This window comes from Octopus bimaculoides, chromosome 1 (genome assembly GCF_046866305.1).
Source record: "Octopus bimaculoides isolate indiv1 chromosome 1, ASM4686630v1, whole genome shotgun sequence".
In the NCBI taxonomy this organism is placed as follows: Eukaryota; Metazoa; Mollusca; class Cephalopoda; order Octopoda; family Octopodidae; genus Octopus; species Octopus bimaculoides.
In genome coordinates, this window is record NC_142928.1 from 122,409,326 (window position 1) to 122,431,789 (window position 22,464).

General features: G+C 36.6%; 1 protein-coding gene across 1 annotated transcript in view; it reads left to right on the forward strand.

Moving 5' to 3' along the window:
- Nucleotides 1-22,464, forward strand: part of LOC106872789 (uncharacterized) — a 433,274-nt gene that overhangs the window by 305,736 nt on the left and 105,074 nt on the right. The window contains exon 8 of the mRNA XM_052969923.2: nucleotides 9,125-9,334. Coding sequence (XP_052825883.2) covers nucleotides 9,125-9,334 — 210 coding nt within the window. The remainder of the gene's footprint in view (nucleotides 1-9,124; nucleotides 9,335-22,464) is intronic.

Consider the following 22,464-nt stretch of genomic DNA (forward strand, 5'->3'; position numbering starts at 1 on the left):
AATAAAACTCTCTCTCTCTCTCTCTCACACACACACAGTGGGCTCATGCACAGTACCTGTCTACCGAATTCCACTCACAAGGTATTGTTCAACCTAAAGCAAAGGTAGAAGACACTTACCCAGCATCATATACAAGGATTAGAATTCCATGGGGGAAACACAACTTCTTTACTTCACAGCCATACGTGTATCTATGATGAATAATTATATTTAGGAAGATGATGGTGATGAAAAATAAAAACGTGGGAACTAATCTGAATTAGGTTACATTAGTTGGAGCAATACTTTTTCATTCCCATTCTTAAGTGGAAGATCACTGATATTGTAACTGTCTTGAAATGCCACATTTTTTTATACTAGTGAGCAAATCTTTATATTTTCTAAGCTTGTCAAATTCTTTTGCCACAGTATTATGATCACAAGGAATACTCGTGTCAATCAGTAAACAAATTTTATTGTTTTGGGCTTTCATAACAATATCTGGTTTAACTTTGGTCTGTATCTAACAGAAAGTCCCAAAGAATTGTTACATTTTCTCACTCAGTTACAGTCTCAGGGAGGTGATTATACCATTTGTTGGCAGTTTTGATTTTATAATGCTGACATATTAATCATTGTAGATATTGGTCAACTCTGTTATGTCTTGATTTATACTCCACTGGTGCTAAAACTTTCCATCCAGAGATTTGGTGGTCCACTGTCGCAAAATGCATGTTACAACATTAGATTGTATTATTATGTGGAGAAAACAAGCTTAGCTGTTGTTTAATAAAATAAGTTTGTTGAAATTAGCATCACTAAAACAAATTGCAAACTATATACAGGGTCTGCCAAACTAATGTATACACACTTCAGGAAAGGAAAAATCTGTATAAATTCTTTTATTTGTTTCAGTCATTTAACTGCAGCCATGCTGGAGCACCACCTTCAGTTGAACAAATCGACCCTAGGACTTATTCTTTGTAAGCCTAGTACTTATTCTATCGGTTCCTTTTGCTGAACCACTAAGTTACGGAGACGTAAACACACACAAACACACACACATATATATGACAGGCTTCTTTCAGTCTCCGTCTACCAAATCCACTCACAAGGCTTTGGTCGGCCCAAGGCTATAGTAGAAGACACTTGCACAAGGTACCACGCAGAGGGACTGAACTTGGAACCATGTGGTTGGTAAGCAAGCTACTTACCACGCAGTCTCTCCTAACTTGTATACGTACCTCTATAAATATAGATACCTCTTTCAATGTTTTTTTGCCGTTGCGATAAAACTGAACAAATTTCAGTAACACAATAAAAATATTTATAGATTTTTCCTTTCCTGAAGTGATCGCTTTCAAGGGCAGCAACTCTGCTACTTTTGCAAACAAGATTAGTCTCCCTTACATTCGTAATTTCTTCTGAGAATTGCTTGGCTTACTCGTAATGTCAGAAGTCACCTTTCCTCACTACACTCAAATTTATCTTCTTTTACAAATTTTATTATTAATTGATCCATTCGGTGTATTCAGCCTCTATAGTTTTTTTTTTAACATTTTTCTTTATTAGAATGATTAAAAAGAACGATAATGGCTTTCTTTTCACAAAGACAATATTCATATAGTAATAGGATACTGAAAAACGTTGGAGACCAGTAATCATCCTTTTTGTTATGAGGGTTTTAACATTTTTAATCTACTGCAATTAATTGTTTTACTAATTTATTTATTTTCTCTCAACTTGTCATATATTAATTACTCTGAAAGACCAGAAGAGTTTTAGACTGGTAAAATTTGTGATTGTCTTGGAGTATTTAGTTAATGACTTTTGTTATTTCATTGCAACAGTTGACTTTCATTTTCATTAATATATGAAGAAAAACAGAAAGCTTATATTGTTATGCTTGGGGATGGTGAAATTTTACCGATTAAACACACACACGCTATATATTTCGTCTCCACTTCAGCCTTATTACTATTATTTTAGTTTCTCTGTCAAAAAAAGAAAATAAACTAAACAATAACTCATCATCATCATCATCATCATCATCGTTTAACGTCCGCTTTCCATGCTAGCATGGGTTGGACGATTTGACTGAGGACTGGTGAAACCGGATGGCAACACCAGGCTCCAGTCTGATTTGGCAGAGTTTCTACAGCTGGATGCCCTTCCTAACGCCAACCACTCAGAGAGTGTAGTGGGTGCTTTTACGTGTCACCCGCACGAAAACGGCCACGCTCGAAATGGTGTCTTTTATGTGCCACCCGCACAAGCCGGTCCAGGGGCACTGGCAACGATCTTACTTGGCTTGCCGGGTCTTCTCACGCACAGCACATTTCCAAAGGTCTCGGTCAGTAGTCATCGCCTCGGTGAGGCCCAATGTACGAAGGTCTTGCCTCACCACCTCAGCCCAGGTCTTCCTGGGCCTACCCCTTCCACGGGTTCCCTCAACTGTTAGGGTGTGGCACTTTTTCACGCAGCTATCCTCCTCCATTCTCACCACATGTCCATACCAGCGCAATCGTCTCTCTTGCACGCCACAACTGATGCTTCTAATGTTCAGCTTTTCTCTCAAGATACTTACACTCTGACGGGTATTCACATTGACATTACACATCCAACGGAGCATACTGGCTTCATTCCTTGCGAGCTTACGTATGTCCTCAGCAGTTACAGCCCATGTTTCACTGCCATGTAGCATGGTTGTTCGTACGCATGCGTCATACAGTCTGCATTTTACTCTGAGTGAGAGTCCCTTTGTTGCCAGCAGGGGAAAGAGCTCTCTAAACTTTGCCCAGGCTATTCTTATTCTAGCAGCTACACTTTCAGCGCACCCACCCCCACTACTAACTTGGTCGCCCAGATAGCGGAAGCTATCGACTGCCTCTAGTTTTTCACCCTGGAATGAGATAGAAGTTGTTTCCTGTTTGTTTACAGTCTTTATTGCACCTGAACATCTGCCACAAACAAAAACTAACTTGCTAGTTAACCTGCCTTTGATGTTGCTGCACCTCTTATGTGTCCATAGCTTGCACCGGGTACATCTTATAGAGTTACTACCTACTCCTTTTCTACATACTGAGCAGGGCCATCTACCTGAAGGGGTTTGTGTTTTATCTACCTTCCTACTTATTAGGATTTTGGTTTTAGCTAGGTTGACTCTAAGGCCCTTCAATTCTAGACCTTGCTTCCACACCTGAAACTTCTCCTCTAGTTCTGATAGTGACTCCGCAATTAGGGCAAGGTCATCAGCATAGAGGAGCTCCCAGGGGCAACCTGTCTTGAACTCCTCTGTGATTGCCTGGAGGACTATGATAAATAAGAGGGGGCTGAGGACGGAACCTTGGTGGACCCCTACCTCTACCCGGAATTCATTGCTGTACTCATTTCCAACCCTCACCTTACTGGCAGCATCTCTGTACATGGCTCGCACAGCTCTCACTAACCATTCTTCTATCCCAAGTTTCCTCATTGACCACCAGATAAGGGATCGGGGGACCCTGTCAAAGGCTTTCTCCATGTCAACGAAAGCCAGGTACAGAGGTTTATCCTTAGCTAGGTATTTCTCCTGCAACTGTCTCACTAGAAATAAGGCATCAGTAGTGCTTTTACCTGGCACGAACCCAAACTGCATCTCATCTAAATTGATTCGCTCCCTAATTAGTTGGGCTATGACCCTCTCTGTAACTTTCATAACCTGATCTAACAGCTTGATGCCTCTGTAATTATTTGTATCTAAAGCGTCACCTTTACCTTTGTAGCAGTTGACTATGATGCTGCTAATAATAAGTAAAGACCAAATATACAGTGCATGTATTTAATTGACAAAGTATGACCATCCTCAAGTGTATCAATATCTGTTTCAACACATGATTTCACATCAGGAATCTTGCAAAGCAAATAGTTAAATGCAAGAAAGCTAATACATTTATATAAAATAATAATGAAAATTAAAAAAAAGAAATATAATTAAACCTTGGGAGAGGCATTATGCCGGTAATAAACACACGCACTGGTTCAGTCTTTTATTAATTTATAAACAATATATAGTTTTTTGTTAAATTATTTCATTGCACTCTTGCAATCTCTTCAGTAACTTGTCTCTCCACTTCCATTTATTTTGAATGTATGAGTTAGCGTTGTTTTGAAACTGTTCGGTATGAGCATGTGAGTGTGTGCAAGCTCGTATGTGTGCACGCTCATATGTGTGCACACACTTATGTGTTCGTGCTTATATGTAAGTATGTGCGTCCATATGTGTGTTTGTAACAATTTCGTTTATATCAGATAAGATAGAGACTTTGGACTTGGTTTTGGTTTCCTTTCTGTTATATAAAAGAAAGACATCAGAAAAAGCTTGGTATTTTTTTATCAATGTGGCCAAAATATAAACACTAGTTAAGTACTAGTGTTAATACTATTGAGTGTATCTTGTTTCATCTAAAATATGAAGCCTTGTACTGCAGTTAGGAATCCTTATTTTAATTGGTGCTACTGCACAGATCAAGAACCACTGAGTTGTATTTTTCTTTCAGCAATTATCAACATTTTTACACAAGAGATACTAATATCTGTAGGCAGGCATGTTGTTTTAAAAGTATTTTAATGCAAGATGTATCTGGAAAGTCAATCTACTTTAATGCTTCAGCATTCAGATTACTCTTTGTTTTGAATTAATCATACAGTGTCTTATAACTTTGAGATTTCAGTGATGTGAATTTTATTTTTAGTAAGATCTGAAAGGATAGGCATGAGAGGCCAGGTCTGGCCAGTTTGAACATACAGCAGGCAGAATATTTGGGTCAGATATGGCTGGTTTAAATGCTAAAGGGTTAAAACATTTTCAACATTTTACCTCAGATTTCCCAAACTACAGTAGTTTTTAGATGATTCTTTTAAAAATGTAAACATGCACATGACTTGTTGAAACATTACTTTTTGTTGGGGATGGCAATTGGCTGTGAAACTAGCTAGGGTATCTCTTTTTGTAACTATCAGACCTCAGTCTACTACTGACATATCATTCAGTCAAGAACAGTATATGGTTTGTGGCAATATTCCATTTTGTTACTTTTACCAGACTGCTAGACTATATACTCCCCACTTCTTTCTCAAGTAAAAACTATTTGTCCTTCTCTTGTAAAATCAACTGTGGTACTTGTTTTCACTAAAGAAGTACCAGTAGAGTCCTGGAGTCAGTGTAACCAACTAATCTACCTTTGCCAAACCTGCTGGCCTTATGCCAAAATTTGAAACCAATATTACTATTAATTGTAAGGTGGTGAGCTGGCAGAGTCATCACTTCTTTGGACAAAATGCTTAGTGATATTTCTTTTGACTACATTTCAAGTTCAAATTCTTCTGGGGAATATTTTAGATCAGATATGATTAATACTCACTGATCTTAGATTTTCACTATTAGATGTTTAATGTCAGTGTGCATGAATGTTAGAGAGGAGAAATGAACTGGTATGAAAAGAAAAATTGGGTGGTATAGGAATCAGCTGTTGTTGCAAGAGATGAGACTACCTTTATATGCACATACTTATGAAGAGTTATATTTGGGTGAAGAAGGCTCAAGGGATCAAAGCAGTGGAAAGCAGTTGAAGAAAAAGACCAAAGAAAACATGTCAAGAAATGGTGAAGGCTGAGCTGAAGATGTTGAGTCACATGAAAGAAATAACAAAGGACCACAATTAGTGGAGAGGTGTTTGGTAGAAATGACTCAGCCAGCCCATGCCAGCAAGGAAAATCTGATATGCAACAATGATGAAGATGATAACACTGACCTTAAACTTTGTTTTTAATTGTATTGTAAAAATATGTTTTGAGCTCTTTAGCCTCTGCTCATTGTTGGATGTGAGTTACCTGTAATCTAGTGGATGGGAGTATTTGGGTGGTGCCTTGTGTTCTTAAGCAAAATACTTAATTTCTCATTGCTCTGCAATCATTTCGACACCTGATGTGTGGTACACAGTGCACTTGTTCAGGTAACACCAATTTGGAGAGAGTGAGCTAATGTGTGGCATGAACGTTTGATCTCTATAAGCAAACAATATGTGCAGGTCATGTGGTAAAGCTAAACACTCACACATCGTCATTGATGGGAGAGTCCATATATATATATATATATATATATATATATATAGAATATATAAATATTAAAAATTTACAGATACATAAATATATAAAAATATAATAGACATATATGAGTAGAAAAACTATACTGATGTATAAAAATATGTTAGCTTATTAGAAGACATATACTGAAGACATTGTCCTACTTACAGATTAAGAGTGTTGTTAAAAAGATATAAAAAAAATATATTAAAAAGTAAAAGTGTAAATCCTTGCAGAAAGGTGACTAAAGAAATGTTGAAGCATCCAGATGGAAGGTAAAGTTTCCAATGATTAGATGGTGGTACACCAATTTCAAGAATTAAGTGACGATACTCCGACGGCTGTTTCAGGGGTACAGTAATCCATAGAAATAAAGGATATTCCTATCCAAATTTTAGACACTGCCTCCTTCATCAGGGAGAATGTATTAGTTAAGGATTCACATCTCATATAATGAGTAAATGGGTGTTTGATTTTATAAGGAGCTATACGTGTTAGCAGGAAGAGGAAATATTATGGCAAGAATTGTGAGAAGTAAATTTAGAAAATATGGTAGATTATAAGCAAGTAATTATTCATTAAGTGGAAGGTGAGAGGGGGTGTGAGTATAAATATTAGGTGGAATGTAGCTAATTATAGAGTTTAATGATGAATCTATCCAGATTGATCAAAATGCTTAAATGTTGAATGGTATCTATGGTTACAAGAGATACCATTCCTCTTAGTGAATAATTACTTGCTTATAATCTACAATATTTTCTAAATTTACTTCCCACAATTCTTGCTATAATATTTCCTCTTCCTGCTAACACGTATAGCTCCTTATAAAACCAAACACCCATCTACTCATTATATGAGATGTGAATCCTTAAGTAATACATTCTCCCTGATGAAGGAGGCAGTGTCCAAAATTTGGATAGGAATATCCTTTATTTCTATGGATTACTGTACCCTTGAAACAGCTGTCAGAGTATCACCACTTAATTCTTGAAATTGGAGTACCACTATCTAATCATTGGAAACTTTACCTTCCATCTTGATGCTTAAACATTTTCTTCACATACAAACACACATACCTGCATATACACATGCTCCCCCTCTCCCCCCCCCCCCACACATGTATGGAACGGAACGTCTCTGTAGTTGTTTGAAGTGCTAGAAATTTTACTCAAATCACCCTTCTTTCACACCTTACCATCTTAAAAAAGGGGAGGTGACACATTGGCTGATATAACCCTAGAATACACTATTTCTTTAAGGTTGAGGATTATCTAGAATAGGTCAGCCAAATAAGAGCTTGCCTTGGGGAAATGAAGAATTCACTGTGGTTGCTGAACCTTTTAGAAATATCAGCCAAATATCACTCAGAACCACACATTACTACCTTAAAAATAGGACATTTTGGATGATGTATACTTGAAGATAAGAATATGATAGTCCTGCCTGATATACATTGTTTCATAGATTTGCCAGTTCAAAGCTGGGCTGGTCATATGTTGAGCTTCAAGAGCAACTACATGTCTCTCTCTTCTTCATCACCTGTATTAAGACCTGCTTCTGTTAACTCACTCTATCAGCACCAACAAACACCTTTAGTAGTAGTCATTCGTTCTGAGAACCACATCAGTACAGAACTTTCCCAGCATTAACCTTCATCATTCTTATTCTTTATTTACTTCTCATTTTTAATGTACGCATCACTGTTCATCTTCTTTATTTAATGGTGTATGAGCTGACTATATGACTGTGTAATCTAACAATTATTACGTTAGATAATAATAATGGTTTCAAATTTTGGTACGTGGCCAGCAGCTTTGATGGAGGGGTTAAGTGTATTACATTGACATCAGTGCACAACTGGTACTTATTTTATTGACCCTCAAAAGGATGAAAGGCAAACAACAAACAACAAACCCCCACTGAACCCTCCAAAAAACAAATGCCTTACCTTATAGCTGCGCTTTCAAAGTTCTTCAGTCCAACAGTGCTGCAAAGCAACATCTTGACAACAACAGTGCAGCAATAAAACTGTTGTTGTCATCTACTTTGAGAGATCGGCACTTCTTTATGGAACTATCAGCATCCATCTGCATCACATGACCAAACCAGTGCAGTCTTCTCTCTTGCACACAACAACTAATTCCTCTTATGCTTAACTTCTCTCTCAAAACAGTGGCACTCTATCGAACATGTACACTTATGTTACACATCTAATCCGTTCTACTATAGGCACAACAGGAAACAAAAAAAAACCCAAGGAAATAGAATTGTTTCTTTATTTCTGTAAGTCATGTTGCCTCAATAAACTTGACTGAAGTTAAAGGTGATGAAATTTTGAGTGGTTATATCTGATTTCTGTAGTAAAAGGGTTAAAGGCATGGTTGTGTAGTAAGCAGTTTGCTTCCCAACCACGTGGTCCTGCGTTCAATCCCACTGTATGATGAGTGGATTTGGTAGATGAAAAGGAAAAGAAGTTTGTTGTATATATGTGTGCTCTGTATCTCTGTGTTTGTCTCCAGCCATTTTTTGATGCTGTTTACTTCCTTCTCTGGTCTCTCAACTCCTGATGAAGTTGTAGGGATACTATTGTGATGATATAGGACATATTTTGAGCATCTTAAACCTGATAGAGCCTGTCCCTCTCCAGGTCTGAACAACACAAATTTCTTTCAGCATAAAAGACAGGAAGTGAAAAAGCTGAAGAATTGACTCCAGTCATGCACTGGCATTTTATTTACCAATCCCAAAGGATGAAAGGCAAAATATCTCTCAATGGGATTTAAACTCAGAATGCAGATTGTTTGAGTGAACATTGCAAAGCAGTCTATCCTATGCACTAATGTCTCTACCAACTCACTAATTATCATGCATTTACTACCCTATGTTCACTACTATATGTTTACTGTTGTATGTTCACAAATTCATGTTTATTGATGATAATGGATACAGTTTTTACTGTCTTATGTTTCTATTTAACATGTTCACAACTGTTTAGTTATTTCTTGTTCTGTCTTTTGTCCAGTTTCACAGGGATTTAACTACCAAGTAGCATTCCAGAAAACACAAGTACCGAGATTCCTTGGCTTGAGTGATGATGATGACGATGACGATGACGATGATACAATTCCGTCTCGGTCAGGTTTTCACAGTTGGGGTCAGGGCCGGCGTCTTGGCGAGGAAGCAGACAACGAAGAATCTCATCGGGAAGAACACGATGGCCAAGAAGTCCAAAGTAAGTTTTGATGGTCTCTTAATGAACCTGTATATTCACCTCATCTATACACTGCACACTGCTAGATTCAGTCTTGATGTTTACAACCTTCATGTTTACATCAAAATTTGTATTATATTACATTAGTTATCTGAATTACATTCTCTAGTTTCATGCATATGAAGATATTTTTTCTTTCATGTCTGGTATTCTTGTAATGTATTGTTACTGTTAGTTTGTGGTTAAGTGCAATACATGTGTTTTACTTTATGATTTTCTTTCTATTGATGTAAACATCCAAGTTCTGATGTAAACATGTGAAATGCAATGAAAAATCTCAACTGTCCAAATAATAGATTTCAATGTGATGCACAGTCACTCTGTCTTTTGCTACATCTGTACCATTCAACATTGGTCCTATCCAAGTCCTGCTAAAGCTCATACTAATGACCATATCTTCTCTATAATCTCCCATGCCACACATAAAATGCACTTGTGCTGGTGATTTGTAAAAGCCCCCAACACACTATGTAAACTGGTTGGCATTATGAAGGGCATCCAGCCATAGAAACAATGCCAAAACAGATAATTGGGGCCTGGACAGCTCTCTGGTTGGTCAAATCCTGTCAAACTATTCAATCCATGCCAGCATGGAAAATGGATGTTAAACGATGATGATGATAACAGACAAAACACAACACAGTGCAGATAAGTATTTACTTAAGCCCTTTGCTCCCTATGGGGCATAAGCCATTGATAAGCTTTCTCCACTGTTCTTGACTCCAGTTCATCTTATCTGCTTCTCTCCAGTTGGGGCCCTGCCTTAACCTTGCAGCTTCCTTAGAGATTTTGCTGCATAATGCTATATTTCCTTGAGGGAAGGCCTTCTTCTCCCAGGTCTTGCTGGTTTTGAATTATCATTAATGCATCTGTAGCTTCACTTTGTTTCTAAGTAAGGATTTTACTCCTTGCAAACCCATTTTTCCTTTGAGGAAGAGGTAGTTCATATATTCGTCTGGAGAGAAGCAGATAAGATGAACTGGAGTCAAGAACCCTAACCCTAACCCTTTGACCTGTCAAGCATAGAGACCCTATCAGGAGCTTGTGCTCTGCTGGTATAGCTCTCAGCGTAATTGTAGCATACTACACAAGCCACCATCTTGCAACAAGGGCTGGATCACATGCTGTATTGTAGACAAATGCTGGTGACTAATGGCATCAGTATACTCAGAACACTAGCCTCAATCCATATGGAGTTCACAAAAGTATCATCATCATTTAACATCTGTTTTCCATGCTGGCATGGGTTGGATGGTTTGATAGGAACTGATAAGGCATCAGGTTTCATAGTCTGTTTTGGCCTGGTTTCTATGTCTGTATGCCCTTTCTAATGTCAATGACTTCACAAAGTGTACTGGGTACCTTTTAAGTGGCATCAGCACCAGTGCTTTTTACGTAGCACTTTGGTTTTAGGATTTCAATTCTGTTGTGGTGGACAGGTCTTCTCAAGTACAGCAATGCCCCACATATCTCTGTCCTCTGTCATCACCTTTGTAAGGTTCAGCGTTTTGAGATCAGCTTTCAAAACTTCATCCTTGGGTCTCCCTCTTCCACAACTTCCCTCCACTTTAAGCGATCAGCACTTCTATAACTCTGACTACAAATTGTCTAGCTCAACCAACATACATATGCGTATGTTTGTGTGTGTGCATGTTGTATGACTGCTTTTGTATCTGTGTATGCAAGAGACGAGGATAACCACCAATCTCAGATGTACAGTGATACTTCAGGTGGAGACTGTAGTTTTTGGTAGTCTAGTTGGTAGCAGACACGTTGCTTTAGTTTGATAGTATGCGAGGTAGTTGAAGTGTTACCTAGATTTGGTAGTATAAACAATAGTGGGAGTTTTGTTAAACTATGATAATTTTTGCAGTATGGGTGGTTGTAGAGGTGTTGTGTAGGCTTGACAGGTTTTTTTTTTTTGTACATGTAGATTTCATTAGTATAGGAGGTCATATCAGTTTTATGTAGGTTTAATAATTCATAATAGTATGGGTGATAGTAGAGATGTTGTAGTAATTTTTGTAGCTTCCAGTTGTGTGGTTTGTAGTGGCAGTGTTGTGTAGATTTTGTGAGTTACTTGGTGACCTCACAAGTGCTGTTGATACAGAAAAAAAGCACCTTGTACACAATGTAAATTGGTTGGCGTTAGGTATCCAGCCTAGAAACCATGCCAAAGTTGACATTTGAGCTCCATGTCACCATGTAGCTCACTCGATCCTGTCAAACCACTCAATCCATATCAGCATGGAAAATGGGCGTTATATAATGATGTTGATGACGACAACAACAATGATGATGATGATGATGACGGTGATGTTGACAAGGCGGTAGGATCACATTTGGGTAGATTTGATAATTTGTAATAGTACAAATCGTTGCCAGTGCCGCTGGACTGGCTCTTGTGCAGGTGTCACGTAAAATACACCATTTTGAACGTGGCTGTTGCCAGTACCGCCCGCCTGGCCTTTGTGCCGGTGGCACGTAAAAGCACCCACTACACTCTCGGCGTGGTTGGCATTAGGAAGAGCATCCAGCTGTGGAAACTCTGCCAAATCAGATTGGAGCCTGGTGTAGCCATCTGGTTCACCAGTCCCCAGTCAAATCGTCCAACCCATGCTAGCATAGAAAGCGGGCGTTAAACGATGATGATGATGATGATGATGACAAGTAGTAGTACAGATGTAATAGTTTTTATAGTTTCCCGTAATGTCGTGTGTAGCAGCAGTGATGTATAGGTTTGGTGTTAGTGGCAGCACAGTGTAAGGTTAAATGTGTTATGTATGATAACTATACTTGTCAGTGCAGTGATTGAATCTTGTTTTCTGGTTTCAATTAGTAATAATATCTCTGTAGGTTAACTGATCATCTAGTAAACATAAATCATTTTGGATTATGTAATGAAATCAGATGAAAAATAGTCTTTGTTTGCAATTGAGTCATTACTCAAAAGTCTGTCTTCAAATGGCAAACATTTAAACAGTCTTTATTTTTATAAAAGTTATACTAACAAAATATGCTTTTGGATTTCTTTCTTTTTCTCTCTCTTTGTTTTATTTTGATTGGCAGGGTGAGGGGATGTTGTTATAAACCCTGTTATAATATCACTGTTTAATTGTCTTAATATTATCCAGATATGTTTATTTGAAATACTCTTTAATGGCTGAGCTCATCTCCAAATCGTGGGAATATATATATATATATATATATATATATACACATAAAAGTGTAAAAACAAAAAGCAGTTAATGTGTTTACATTGTTAGTTCAATAGTTATTTCATCCTCTGCTACTATTCTTGGCTTGTATCAATAGTCTAAACTGCATGAAAATACCAGCCCGACATTCATCTTGTTCTGCGATCTGTGGTCTGCACACTCACTTCAGTACTACCTCAATGTCGTTAGCTGGAATTCTATAAAAGGCTAGTCAGTTTCTTGAAAGCGTGCCAAGGAAGATTATCTTTGTACAGTATTGGTAAACAATGTAATAGAGGAACTATGAAATATAATTTGCCAAAAGAATTCAAATTTGCTTCATTATTATTATTATTATTATTATTATTATTATTATTATTATAATTATTATTATTATTATTTTTTTTTTTTCTTCTTCATTCTTTTTGCTTCTTTTATTTTCTCATCTGTCTGTAGTCTGTGGTGGCGATAGGCCAGGCTAGCTAAACTTGCTTAACCTAAGAACTTTATACATTTATCTTTAACTCTTTAAGATTGCCTGAATATCAAGCAACAAATTATTATTATTATTATTATTATTATTATTATTATTATCAACATCATCATCGTTGTTGTCATCATTGTTATCATTTATTATTATTTTTGTAATCATATTATTATTATTATTATTATTATTATTATAATTATTATTATTATTATTATTATTATTGCATGATTTCACTGCATAGATGAGTGCAGTTCTGTGTGCCTTGGGTGTGTACTGTTTTGTTTCATTTGGTTTTTATGTTATTTAATTGTATAGAGAGTTGGGAGTAGTATTCTTTGTAATACATGCACACTAGTGCTGTTTCCTGTATGAAAGTGAAACAGTAGAATTTGGGATAACAGTGTAATGGCTTGCATCAGCAAAGAAAAAAAGAAAACACAATTAGAAAAAAATTGTAAAGTGGAATAAATCATTTTGCAATGAGAAAGAAGACTCTGGCTGTAAGGTCTGTATGTTGTTTGAAAGGCACAAGTATGGATATGTGGTTATTGAGTTTACTTCATACTCATGTGATTTTTGGTTATCTTTCACTGTATCATCATCATCATCATCATCATCATCATCAAGTGTCCATTGTCCATGTCATCATGGGTCGGACGGTTTGACCAGGGCTGGATAGCTGAGGGGCTGCACCAAGCTCCAGTCTGATTTGGCATGGATTCTTTGGCTGGATGCCATGCCTAACACCAACCACTCTGAGAGTGTAAAGGGTGCTTTTACATGCCACCAGCACAGTTGTCAGTTGTGTGGCACCAGTATCTGCCACGACTACAATTTCACTTGGTTTGGTGGGTCATCATATTTTCTTATAATCTTTTATTATAGCTCCAGACTCAGCAATGCTTTGTGAGTGAAACTGGCAGATGGTTATTATACTAAAGCATATTGCCCATGTGTGTATGCATGGGAGCTTTTTTTTTCCATGTGTCATCATACTGGCACAATTTGAGTGCCAGTAATGCCATGTTTATGTCACCTGTAAATGATATGTACTGCAGTTTTATTGGGTTTTGGTACGTGAAAATAAGGGAAATAAAGTAATTTCCTTGAAAATAATTGAGTTTTGGTCACAGGAAGTACATCCTATTTTAGAATAAGGCCTGCTGAAGTCTAATCCAACCCATTCCAGCATGGGTAAAAAGCAGAAAAATGAAGAAGGTGATGATGGTGATGATGATGATGATGATGAGGGTGATGATGATGATGATGATGATGATGATGATTGTGATGATGATGATGATAATGATGACGATGACGACAATGACAACAATGATGACAATGGCAACGACGATGACAATGATGATGCGTATGTTTAAGTCCTGATGTTTTAATTAAGCATTCCTCAGCATTTTTTCTTATCTTTCACAAGGCATCTATTATTATAAGAATTGTTTCTTTTTTTGTGGATGTTTCTATTTCCAGATCTTTACATTTGGATGGTTTCCCAAAGTCTTTCAGAGATGTGTTGGCAGTTTTTGAAATTAATATGCTAATTAATAGACAGTTCTTTGTCTGTAGTCTGTGATAATAACGTCTTGGGGTTTCTTTATAATTTCTTTGGTGTCACCACCTTCATCAACAGGCATGGTAGGCTACAAGAAATTTTGCATTCCCTCACATCTGCCTCATAGGAGTGACTGCCAACCCTCACCTTCTTTCTTGCTATCCCTCTGTGTGTGATTATGTTGAAGTTTTTCTGAAACCTAAAATTATCAAGAGCTGGTATTGAGTTACATCAGGAATGTGTAGCATTTGGAATTAGTTTTAGATTCATATTTGATTACAGTAACTTAATGAGTTAAGGTCTTGGTATCTATATAAGTTCAGTGAAGCCATAGATAAGGACTGAAAGATTCCAGAGGAGTTGTTCTGACACAATGTCATGCAAGACTTTAACTGTATGTTTTTAAAGTGTAGAAAATCCATGCACTGAGCCTATCCCACTTTCTAAACCAGGGGTTCTGTTTTATCTTCTGTTTTATCTCTGAACCCCTTTGATTACTATTTTATTCTGGTGGACCCCCCATAGCCATTCAGTGTTTAATGGCTCTGAAACGTCTTTCAAAATTCCTATTTTTTTTCCCGTATATAAACTTGTGTAGGTTGAATTGTGTAAGACATTTGAGAAAGAAACCTAGCTGTTTCTTGTAATGCATACCAGTATATACATACAAAACAAAATTTTTTCAGGGGCCCTTAAAATACTATTGTGGATCCCCAGTTTACTATTTTGTTGTGTAGACCCCCGAAAGTCTTATACATATGCTCAGGGGCCATATGGGCCCTGGTTGAGAACCATTGTTCTAAGTGAAGTAAACATTTGCCTATAAAGAACTAGTCTACATCACTGGATGCAAATGAAGTTGCAGGTGTTACCTCAGACTTTTCCTTCTCCAAGAGTGATGTCTAAACAAAGATCAGAGAGTCTCTAACTCTTGGCTATTGGATGACCATTGACTATACTGAGTTCATCCCATCATATGACAAGTTTTGTTTTAGGTCCTGCAGAGTGTCCAATGAAAACTACGTGCCTTACTAAGCATGGTTGGTAGTGTTGCTGGTTTAGTGATTAATGACCCAACCATGCAACATGTACTAGGTTACATGTTATCAGTAACACAAAGTTACCTGATATAACATACATAGATATGTACATACATACACATAAATATAAGTATGCACATGCATGCTACCCCTTATTGCATTAGTGCCCCTAGTGTGTGGTAGTGTTAATCGATCACTTATCTTAATTCTGCCATCTGGCTATTGAATGCCTTTAGTAGAACTTCCTTTAATAATCTGAGGGAAACTCAATATACTGATGTACTTATTCCTACTATAACAGCACTAGTTGTGATTTCTTTGTCCCTTTTATTACCTCACCAGTCTAAGATCCCTACAAAAATATCACGAGCTCAGCCCTTCCTTTAACTAAACTGTACAAGAAAGAAAGGAAAGCTAAAGAAAAGAAAATGTTATGACACTGGTCATATTATTCATTTAAAACATATAAAACATGATTTTGTATATATTATGCATTTAATACATTATACATGGTGAACTGATACAATTGTTAGCTTGTTGGACAAAAATTCTTATCAGTAGTTTTCTGGATCTTTGTGTTCTTTGTTCAAATCCCTCCTTGGTCAACTTTATAATTTTTTACCTTTCTGGGTCAATGAAACCAAGTATTATTGAAGTATTGAAACTGATGTAATTGACTTTCCCCTTTTCTACAAATGGTGACTTTGTGCCAGAATTTGAAGCAATTATACATTACATTTGATTCACCATATTTTAAAATATGTTTTAGATATGATATTGTCTCTTATAAATGATTTAAAGAGAAGAAATTGTTACCAAATACAAGTCATACACACCTGAATAATGCTTTCACTACAGAATCAGGATGAATATTATGTTAGATGCGACATGTTTTAACAATGAAATAAGGATGGATATCAAATTAGATGCTATATCAGTGATTCCATTTGTGGTGGGGCATACACCTCATCAGCGGGACCGGCGAAGACTGCAGTGGGATGTGGGATCCAAAATTGTTTTCTGTTTTGTTTTTTAGTGGGACATGGAATTGTGAAAATGTACTATGCCTTTACTCAGCCTAGCCAAACCAATCCCTCCAGCCAAGCATATTTTGTGAAGACCTATTTGTTAGTGTACAGTGGTATTTTAATGCCCTAATGTGAATAGGAAATTATTTGATTAATATTGATTTCAAATTTTGGCACCATTGTTCAACTGGTACTTAATTTATCAACCTCAAAAGGATGAAAGACAAAGTCAACCTTGGCAGAATTTGATATAATTATGAAATATTAAAAATAAGTTATTTTTTCCCAACCAGGCATTTTTCTTGAAAGTTATAGTGGGGGGCCTGGTGGAAAATATGTTCGAAAACATAGCACTACATGTTCTGACTACAAAATGAGGATAAATATCAAAACAGATGCTACATGTTCTAACTATAAAATTAAGAAGGTCATTATATTAGGTGCTGCATGTTCTTATTAGATGCTTCAGGTTATGACTATTAAATAGGATGGATATCGAATGAAATGCTACATGTTCTAATTTCCTACCACCCTGCACTACCATTAACGAAGCACTTGTGGTTTGCATAATGTCACAGCAGAAGAACTGCTGCATATGCAGGGTGGGTATTAGTTCAATCATGAAATGGTCAGTTGGTCATATAGCTGAGCTATGCCTCAACAGTAATAATATTGGTTTCAAATTTTGGTCAAGGCCAGGAATTTTGAGAAAGGTAGATTGGTTGATTTCATCAACCCCAGTTTTTAACTGATACTTATTTCATGGACCCCCCGCCACCCGGCAAAAGAATGAAAGGCAAAGATGATCTCAGTGTAATTTGAGCTCAGAATGTAAAGACAGACAAAAATGCTGTTAAGCATTTTGCCTGGTGTGCTAGCATTTCTGCCAACTCACCACCTTAACAGCAACACCAAAACAACAGTAATACTACTAATAATAATCTTTTCTACTAAAGATACAAGGTCTGAAATTTTGGTGGAGGGGCTAGTTGATTGCTGCCCCAGTGTTTCACTAATACTTAATTTATCGGCCCCCGAAAGGATGAAAGGCAAAGTTGACCTCAGTGGAATTCAACTCTGCCTTTCATCCTTTTGGGGTCAATAAATTAAGTACCAGTGAAACACTGGGGTTGATGTAATCGACTTACCCCTTCCCTGAAATTGCTGGCCTTGTGTCAAAATTTAATAATAATAATAATGATAATAATAATAAGGGCAGGTTAGTTTTTTTTTGTGTGGAATTAAGAACACAATATGTTATCTTATTAATTGCTGCCTTCATCTCAACTGACACACTGTTATTGTTTCCACACTTGTCTTGCTCCTTTCTTTCTTTAAACTCTCACAATAAAATACTACCACCACCAATACCAATCTTATTAATACAGTCATCGACAGAAGCATATTAAAATCTTGGTATGTTTTCTTTTAAGACTGATTCTCTCTGCCTTTGTAACAACATTGTTTGCCTTTGCTGTCTTTTTTTCCTTTTTTACATTTTGTTAAACTCAATTATCATATTACCATAACAGAAAAGAGTGGATGCGTGCAATGCTATATGTCATTGACTACCACCTCATCTGACAGTATCGTCTTCTTTGAATGTATAAGCAAACATTTGTATAATTTCTCATATCAACATGCTTTTACCCTCAAGCATTTCATTGCCAGTTGATTCTGCTTTTCTCTCCAAGAAACTCTATCAGGAAATTAATATCCTCATTTTTTTGTTTTCCATTCTGTTCATTATCAAAACAATTCAGTAAGATCTACCCTGCCCCAGGGTGTATGATGCTGATAGTGTGTGTGTATGTGTGTGTGTGTGGTGTGAGTGGTAGGACATCACATTGTATAAATGCTGTAAAGTTCATGTCACATCTATGGTTCTTCTTTATGTTCTCTTTGTTGGCTTTTGTTTATTGGCTTCTGTATATGATTCTGACTTGAAGCAATTTGTGATTTTAAATATGCATATACACACACACACCCACACACACGTGTGCACGCGTGTGTATATATGTATATGTGTGTGTGTGTATACCCATATGCATATATATATATATGTATATTTATATATGTGTGTATACTCCTATGCATACATTATACATCTATATATAAACATGCATATATCAATACATACATGTGTATATGTGTTTCAGCTACACCTTACCAAACCTGTGTATGTGTCTATATAAGTCTATGTTAGTGTATATTTACGTGATTACTTATATATATAGCAATAAATGCATATTTGTGTATACATGCAATGACTCAAGGATAAAATTATTCTAATTTATTTTTGTAAGGTAAAAGAAATATTTCATTTTTTGCTCCAATAATGCAAATATTTGATTAAGATGAACAAATATCATTTTATCTCTTTCTTCCATAATTGTATGCACGTGTGTGTGCACGTGTGCATGTTTGAATAAAATATTTCCTTTTGTGTTGGTTTCACATTTATATCATCTAATTCTATTGTATTTGAGTCATAACAGAGAATTTAGTTTCTGAATAGACTGACTTGTGATTTGATCCTAGTTATTGCAGTTTGTTACGATCTTTCATTTAAGGATCTCTTAGCTACTTTTCTTTGTTATTTTGTTAAAAAACGTAAATGAGAACAAATTGAATGTGTTCTAAAGAGAATATTTGATTGATACGGTACTAATTAACAAAGAACACTTTACTTCCTTCTGAGAATAACTAAATTAGCTACTGCCTCATTAATCTGATCTTAATTTCCAGTGCAGTTAGTTAGCAGAGCTGAATAAATTAAACAGATACTATGTTTATTATTGTCAAATCTAAAGAAAGTAGCAGAAATGTTAAAGTGCTATACCAAATGAACATCTAACTGAACTAGTTGTTCATTTTCTTCTCTTTATGTTTCAAGTTCAAATCCAGCTGTGGATTGATTTTTGCATTTCATTCATCATCATCATTTAATGTCTGTTGTCCATGCTGGCATGGATTGGATGGTGTGACCAGAGCTGGCAAACTTGGGGCTGCACCAGACTCCAGTCTGATTTGGCATCGTTTTTGCTGCTGGATGCCCTTCCTAATGCTAACTAGCGATGCACGGGCAGTTTTATGTGGCACTGCACAGGCGCTTTTACATGATACTGTGCAGGCACTTTTATGTGATGCCACATGAGCACTTTTACATGACGCCACATGAGCACTTTATGTGGCACCACCACAAAGGCTTTACACTGCCAGAAAGATCAGTCATAACACCTCTGCTACAGGGTCTTCTTGAGTATGATTAGGCACTAGGTATCTCAGTCCTTTGTTATTTTGCCTGAAAAGTTCAGCTTCCTGAGGTCGTTCTTCAGTACTTCGTCACATGTCTTCTTGGGTCACCTACTTCCATGTGTTCCATCCACTTTCAATAAAGAAACTGTCAAGGACCCGTTATTTATTGAACTTTGCAATGCCTTGGGAGGACAGGTTCAACACTTCTCACCAGCTTAAGTAAACCGAATATCAGGATTTGGTTGACAAGGCCTTTGTCAAAGGATAGCATATCCCTACTTGCCCTATTGATGTTGGCAGTTGTGGTTTTCTTGCTAGATTGTTGTCTTATTTCCTGCAGAAGATTGGCCTGGAAGCCAAACGACAGAAGTTAGTCACCAAAGAATTAGGGCAGCTGAAACTAGTTCATAGCAGCTGTGTTTGACAAGAGACTGCAGGTGGAACCCTTCTGCTGGTGAAGACTAATTCAGTCCTTGTTGCCCCATACAGGTGAAGGGTATAGACTTAGGGGTAAAATGCTTGTGACTTTGAGTTATCTATAGATTCAGAAGAAGAGCTTACAAAACCACTGAGTTAGCTACTTCAGTCTCTGCAAGGAGTACAGCATCTCTGATGTTTATTTCATCTGATTGGTTCAGTTGCCTTCACTGCACTAATTCAATATTGTTATTTTGTTTCCAAAATAAAAAAAAATAAAAAATGCTATTTTGAAGGTTAAGGTCAGCAGAGTGGCAGAAAAGGGAGAGAATTAGACTGAAAAATTAGCAATTATTAAGTGACCAAATATTTAAATCATTAACCCTCTTGTGACTCTATTTCTGAAAAGAAATTTCATCTCTGTGCTTCAATTAATTTCTGGAAATAAATAAATAAATAGAGAGCTTAACTAAAATAGCTAACTTTTCCATCATTAAGCAGGAATTTGAGACACAATATTACAGAAAGATCTTATATAAAATATTGGTTTCAAATTTTGGTCAGAAATTTTGGGGGAGGGGTAGGGTAAGTTGATTACACTGACTCCAGTGTTCAACTGGTACTTATTTTATTGACTCCGAAAGAATGAAAGGCAAAGTTGTCCTCAGTGGGATTTGAGCTCAGAACACAAAGACAGACGAAAAGCTGTTAAGCATTTTGCTTGGCGTGCTAACAATTCTGCTAGTTTGCCACTTTAATAATAATAGTAATAATAATAATGATAATAATAATAATAATAATAATAATAATATTAATCCTTTCTACTGAAGGCTCAAGGCCTGAAATTTTTAGGCAGGGGTGACTAGTTGATTACATTGAGCCTACTGTTCAACTGATACTTATTTTATTGACCCCCAAAAAGATGTAAGGGAAAGTTAACCTTGGTGGAATTTGAGCTCAGAATGGGAAAATGGATGAAATGCCGCTAAGTATTTTGCCTGGTGTGCTAATGATTCTGTTAGCTCACTTCCTTCTTATATAAAATATTGATAGAATGTTTAACCCTTTTGTCACCATGTTTCTGTGAAAATACACTGCTTTTGTTTCAGATAATCTTAAACAGGTAAAAGAATTTAGTAAAATAACTCTAACATTATTAAGTTCATGTTTGGAACATAAACTAAAATGAAATTTTGATAGAAGGCTTTATTTTCAATCACTTTAAATACAGAACTTTTATCATAACATCAGACAGTTGATGTTAAAAAAGTTAAACTTATGTATAAATTCTTGAAAACAGACAACTTTATATCATGGAAACAAGAGAGGTCTCAGTGGATTAGTATGAAAAGAATTAACCCTTTAGCATTCCGATTTCTTTATCAAATGTATTTGCTTGTTTTTTAACATTGTTCTGAATTAATCATGCATTATCTTGTAGCTTCAAAATTTCAATGGTGCTTTTGCATATTTTAAAAATGACATTGTAGGGTAGATGTGAGAGGTTGGATCAGATCAGTTTTAACATAAAACAGGTAGACTATCTGGGCCGGATATGGCTGGATTAAATACTAAAGTAAAGCCATGTACAAGCTCCTTTTTTGGCTAATGTAAGGCCTTAATACGAGAGAGAAAAAATTTCAAAAATATTAATAGATGATTAATATTATCCTTTCAGTTTTATTATTGTAGTATAGATTGGTAAAATGGGAGACAACTGCAGATGTATTTAAGAATTGCTAGGTTTCATCAACAAACATTTCTACGGCTGGATGCCCTTCCCAATCACTTTACAGTGTGTACTGGGTGGTTTTAACATGGCACCAGCTAGTAAAAGCACCAATGCAGGTGCTATGTAAAAGCACCCCTGTGCTGGTGCCAGTGCCCATGCTGGTACCACGTCAAAAGCACCCAGTACACTCTCTAAGTGGTTGGTATTAGGAAGGGCATCCAGCCATAGAAACCATGCCAAAACAGACAAAATAGAGCTTCGGCAGCTCTCCAGCTGGCTAGCTCCTGTCACACCATCCAACTGATGCCAGCACGGAGAATGGATGTTAAATGATGGTGTTTCTATTTATGGCACAAGGTCCAAGATTT